We start from the raw sequence: 6000 nt of genomic DNA, 5'->3' as shown, positions 1-6000 counted from the left end.
TAACGACAGGGCTCTCCCGCAAAGGCGTTTCCCCGATCTCTCACCACGTCCCGCTCTGGAAAAGTGAGCGACCATGAGTCCTTCCCCCTGTGCCCCACGCGACAGGTTTCGCCTGGTCTCCGCAACCACCCAGCCCCACGTGGTTGGTACCTGGTCCTGACTCCTCCTGGATGCGATTCCTCCCCCCAGGCCAGCCCACCCGCTCCCTCTGATCCCACCCCCGCTCGGGGCCAGGGAGGAGGGAGCGGCTGGGCCCGCCCCTGCCCCGCCGGGAGGCGAGCAGCGGGCCAGGCGCCGCGCCGCGCTCCCCCAGCGCAGCTCCGTTCGCTCCGAGTCCCTTGCGCTGAGCACTGGCCGGGCAGGGTCATGTTCTCCGGCTTCTACACCGCGCTGGCGGGGCTGCTGCTCCTGCCGCTGCTGCTGCGCCTCGCCTGCCCCTACCTCTTCCGCGACCTGCGCTTCTTCCTCACGGTGGCCTGGGTGTCGCAGCGGGTGCGCAGCTACTCGGCGCGGACCCCGCCGCGCACCATCCTGGAGGTGTTCACGCAGCGGGCGCGCCGGACACCCCGCAAGCCCCTGGTGCTGTTCAGGGAGGAGGTGCACACCTACGGGCAGGTGGACAAGCGGAGCAGCCAGGTGGCCCGGGCGCTGCGCGAGCACGCCGGGCTGCAGCAAGGGGACTGCCTGGCCCTCTTCCTGGGCAACGAGCCTGCCTACCTCTGGATCTGGCTGGGCTTGGCCAAGCTGGGCTGCGCCATGGCCTGCCTCAACTGCAACATCAGGGCCAAGTCCTTGCTGCACTGCTTCCAGTGCAGCGGAGCCAAGGTGCTGCTGGCAGCCCCAGGTGAGACCCGCCAGCGGCCAGGCTGCTCAGCCCGGAGCTGCCCTGGGTGGGGGGATAGGGAAAGTGGCTGCCCCCGGCTGCCCATCCACGTGGGCCCACACCTGCTGCCTGGGCTTCTGCTGCTCATCGACATCTGCTCAGGGGGAGAGCTCACCTGCCCTGCAGCCCTCTGAGGCAGGAAAGTGGGACACGCCCCAGGACTGGGGATGGGGGTAGCCCAGAATATGAGAGTTCCCCAGGGGTGGGGATGGGGGTAGCCTGGAATCTGAGACAGTCCCCACATTGTTGGGGGTAGCCCAGAATGTGGGCCAGTCCCCCTGGGACCCAGAATGTGGGACAGTCCCCAGGGGATGAGGATGGCCCGGAATATGGGACAGTCCCCAGGGGATGAAGGTAGCCTGGAATGTGGGACAGTCCCTCTGGGGACAGGGGTAGCCCAGGATGTGGGACAGTCCCCAGGGGGTGGGGAGCGGGTTGAGGAGGAGGGTTCTTCCTTTAGCATGTACAATAACCTCTGCTACAACTTCATTGTCAAGACTTCACCTCTCCAGTGTCAGTAATTTGGAACAAATAAACAGTGAGGAAACTGCAGCTTGGTGCAGGACAGAGGTAACTGGGTCAAAAGTCAGTGAACATAGTAAATGGAGTCTTATTGTAAGGTCTTTCGGATGCTCTGTCTCAACTCAACTCCCACAGCTTTGGTGAGGCATGGCAAGGGAGATGCCTTGCCCAGAATTTTTTCCCCCGGGGAGGGAGGCAGGGTTCTGCCCATATTTAGCCAGTGCAGAAGAGCAAGATGCAGTCTGTAAGGCCCTAGTCCTACCAATGCACATGATTAGCTTTGCACATGAGTAGCCCTATCAGCATCAAGTTTGGGGCCTTAAACCTTAATCCTGAAATTGACTGTGTCTAGGTGGTCCCTTGTGCCTTCATTGAGCCCCACTGACTTAATGGGGCTCCAGGTGGGCAAAGGAGGATCAGCCCAGATGAAATAGGTTGTAGGATCTGTGCCATAGTGCTGAAGGTTTTTGTCAAAGAGCCAGGCAGTCAAAGATGTAGCATTTAAACATCCAGGTGCTTTTTGGGGTAAGCAGAGGATGCATCAAGTCAGATGTAAGAATGTAACATACCTTCTGTAAGTAACTACATGGGGAACAAATATTTAATAATGGGCTCTTCACTCTAGCAGAGAAAGCCATAACACACCACCCAAGAGCTGGAAGTTGAAGCTAGACAAATTCAGACTGAAAATAAGGTGTAAGTTTTTGATGGTGAGAGTAATAAATCATTGGAACAATTTACAAAGGGTGGATTCTCTGTAACTGACCATTTTAAAATCAAGATTGGATATTTTTCTGAAAGATCTGCTCTAGGAATTATTTTGGGGAAGTTCTATGGCCTGTGTGAGACAGGAGGTCAGAGTAGATGACCACAATGGTCCCTTCTGGCCTTAGAATCTATGAATGGATGAATGTTCCCAAATGATTTGCAAATATTTTCATTTCCAATTTATATAGTAAGGGGAAATCTCCAGAAAGAGAGAGTTTACTTAGGTATCAGGTGTTTTATATATCTATATATAAAGATAGAGTATCTGCATTAATATTTGCAGGGTCAAGGCCATTTCTATGCAGATGTTTAAATGCTCCTAAATTTTATTAACTCAAAAACAAATCTTTCCAAGCCTAACACAGGAACTATACCTCAGTGAGAATGAATTCCATGCTACATTTGAACTTTCAAAATTAATCAATTTATCTGCTTATCAGCATGGAAAAAAGCTAGTGTTTAGGACAGGAAAATGTACTTTTCCAAAAAGTATTCAGCTCTGGGAAAAGACTAAACCAAGGAGGTTTCAGCCCAAAATGAGATTTTTTTTTAAGCTGAGTGGTTGAAAATGGTGGGTTATTAATGACATAATTTCCCCAATCTTAGCTGCAGTAGTCACTACTAGCAGCTGTTAAAATAATATAAGGAGAGGACAAAAAAAAAAGATTTCTCCTCTGTTAAACATTTACTTTGTCACCCCTGATCTGAGTTTCGACCTTTACTCTGCATTTTTGTGCTACCCTTGGTCAAAGATAAATCTCTTCTGATCTCTTCTGAGATTCTGATCTCAACTGTATCACAGTTGTGACCATTGTTATTTACTTGCATGGATATTTTGAATAGGTTTCTGTAAAGGAATATGCTGATTCAATTATAAACAGGAGTAGAGTGTATTGTATTTACGTCTGTTTGGTGCCAGACCATGGCTCATTAGATCTACATTTGGAGAAAGGGGGGTCAGGTGCCTCTCAGAACATTCCACTCCCTGCCACCCAACCCAATTCTCCATGCAGTCCAGGGTCTGTGTAGAAGGAGGGGGTGGAGTGAGAGTGGGCAGGAACAGAAGGGGAGGCCACCTGAATGCACATCATTCTCCCTTCCAGTCCTGCAGAAGATGTCCAAAAATGTTAATAAAGCCTGAAGCCATATTAACCATTTTTAGTTCCCCTGCCTGAACCCTAGAGGAGGCTACGGAGGGTCGGGGGGATCCTTGGCAGTACAGCACCAATGGGTTATGTTGGCAGGGAGCCAGGGGTGTTGGTGGGAGCCAGAGTAGCAACAGAGGTCTGGGGTCTCCACACAGATGGCCCTGCAACCTTCCAGCTTTGGGGATAGCTTTTCTGGGAGGGGGGCAAACTTTTACAGTCTGAGCCTTGTCTTGGTATATTTATAAATACCATTCCCAAGAACATCGACAGGCAACTACCCTAGAAATATTGGTTCCAATAATAGCAATACCAGTTGCTAAATTCAAAGTGAACGGCAGAGCTGTTTGTTTTGTGATACAGCAGGTTGGGTTGCTGAATCCAACAGTAGGTTGCATATTAGGAACAGTTCCGACTCTTTTGATGGCATTTCCACACAAGAAAAATGCACACAGCCAGCTCTTGCAGCATTTCATGACTTGGGGAAGGGATTGATATAAATTAAATGAAAGGACTCTTGCAAATTACATGAATATCTAAGAAATGGCGTGTGCAAGAATTCAGTCCTTTGAGTGAAGAGAAAAGTCCCTGGGATATTGAGTCAGTCTCCTACAGCGAATACTGGCTCTTTTATATCGGCACTACATAAACCAGCTACCTCTTACAAGTAATCTCTCACTTTTGGTTTTAGTGATATAAAAGTTAAAGCGCTACGTAAGTTAACTGTAGACATTAAATTGGACAGCGTGTCAGGGTTTTGTTCAGACATAAAAAAAAATATTTCATGCTATAAAACATGCTAGAAATGTGGGGCCAGATTCTCAGCTGGTGTAAGTCAATGTAGCTCCATAGAAATCAGCACAGCTTCTTCCCCCTGATCCTGGTGCTGGCTTTACACTCAGCACTGAATAGGGCAGCCCTCAAGACAGCCACTGAAGTCAATGGATCTATGACAGATTACGCCAGCTGAGAATCTGGTTTGTGTCTCTCTACACATCAGCAAATTTGATAGCATGTACCTGGGGACAAATTTTCCTCCCCTTGCTCTCATAAAACTCCAGTTGATTTGACTTCAGTGGGAGCGTTTATGTGAATAAATCAACCCCAATGTGTCCCTGGGTGTGAATGTTCCCTGGCTTGATTTGTATGTGAGTTTTACAGTTTGATTCCCGTAAATTATTCTTTCTACAACATGAGTCTGTGATTCCTTCTCCACCCTGCTTCAAGCTGTTTTGAGAATGGAAACCTGAAGCAGTAGCTGTTTGAGTGAAATTGGTGATGAGGGTCCATGTTAAATTATCTGAACTTGCTAGTTCAAAGGGGAATTGTCACACCTGTGATTTGAAAGGTCTTTTTGTTTGCTTTGCAGCGTGCTTGTCAGATTCCACCCAACATTATGAAAATGTAGACTCTCTTTTCTGTTTTCACGCGTATAGCCATTCGCTGTTTAAAGGAGGACTTTGAGTTGCAAGAAACCAGCCAAGACGCTGGTGACTATACCAGCCAAAGCAGATAATCTTATTTTTCTAATAGAGCAAGTGAGCAAGTAAACGTCGTGCTGTACATGAAGAGAGCCTGTGCATTGTCATTTCTCACACTGGACCCTTTTTATTGTAAATGTCTACTTTTTTTTTCTTTGGCATCCAGGCTCACTGTGGATGATATTCACCTTTGTACAAAGGATGAGTGGGACGTAAGTGGTACATAGGCTGGTGTGGGAACTCTGCACAGGAGTGTATTTCCCTCGAAGGGGGAAATTCACCACCCTTCAGTGTCCATTTTGTCCATCCCCTAGCTAGCACAAAGCGGCCACAAAGAGGCTATAAGGCTTCCTAGGGAACACCCTCAGCATGAGTCCTATTCAGCAGACACAGAGCTAGCTGGGCCAGCTATATATTCCTCCCCCAGCCCAGGGATCATGTCCCTGGTGGCTTCAGGCAGGAGGAAGTGTGTCTAGGGCATTCCTACTCCCTGGTTCTTGCAAGGCCCATACCTCTCAAAGGTGAGCTAACCTGTACTGATGATTGAGTCAGCCCCAGGATCAGGGAGGCACAAAGTGCTTTTCCTCAGGCCTGGTCTACACCTAAAATTGAGACTGCCCAAGTTACGTTGGTCAGGGCTGTGAAAAATGTCATGCCCTGTGCACCGTAGTTAGGTTGACCTAACCTTCACCATAGTAGCAGCTCTCAGGCAGGTGGATTATCCACATCAAGGGAAAACCAACTTCTGTTGATGTAGAAAGCTTCTCTACTACAGCACCATGCAGCACAGCTGCGGCAGTGTAGCTGCCACTGTAGAGTAGCCATGGCCTCACGCCTTTCATTAGACGCTGAACCGACATAGGCATGAAGCATTCCTGAGTCCAGTTAAATACAAAATCTCCCAAGGCAAAACTTGGGACACAAATTTGGCCATGCAAAATTTTCTTAGAATTATTTTCTATTTTCTTTGCTCCATAAGAATTGAAAGCAGCTGTTGAAGAAATATTGCCAGCCCTGAAAGAAGAAAACGTCAGAGTCTTCTACCTAAGCAGGACATCCGACACAAAAGGGGTTGACAGCTTCATTGACAAATTGGAAGTGGTTTCAGATGAGCCTGTTCCACACTCTTGGAGATCAAATGTCACTTCTAAAACTCCTGCCATGTATATTTATACCTCTGGGACTACAGGTAATGTAAATG

General features: G+C 48.6%; 1 protein-coding gene across 1 annotated transcript in view; it reads left to right on the top strand.

The window, feature by feature from the left end:
- Positions 1-265: 265 nt before the first annotated feature.
- SLC27A2 (solute carrier family 27 member 2) overlaps positions 266-6000 on the top strand; it is a 29767-nt gene continuing 24032 nt past the window's right edge. The window contains exons 1-2 of the mRNA XM_074966410.1: positions 266-844; positions 5779-5988. Of these exons, the coding sequence (XP_074822511.1) occupies positions 367-844; positions 5779-5988 (688 nt within the window). The 5' untranslated portion in view covers positions 266-366. The remainder of the gene's footprint in view (positions 845-5778; positions 5989-6000) is intronic.

The sequence above is a fragment of the Natator depressus genome, chromosome 10 (assembly GCF_965152275.1).
Source record: "Natator depressus isolate rNatDep1 chromosome 10, rNatDep2.hap1, whole genome shotgun sequence".
Lineage (NCBI taxonomy): Eukaryota > Metazoa > Chordata > Testudines > Cheloniidae > Natator > Natator depressus.
Note: the sequence above shows the minus strand (reverse complement) of the source record. Positions and strands in the feature narration are given on the sequence as shown.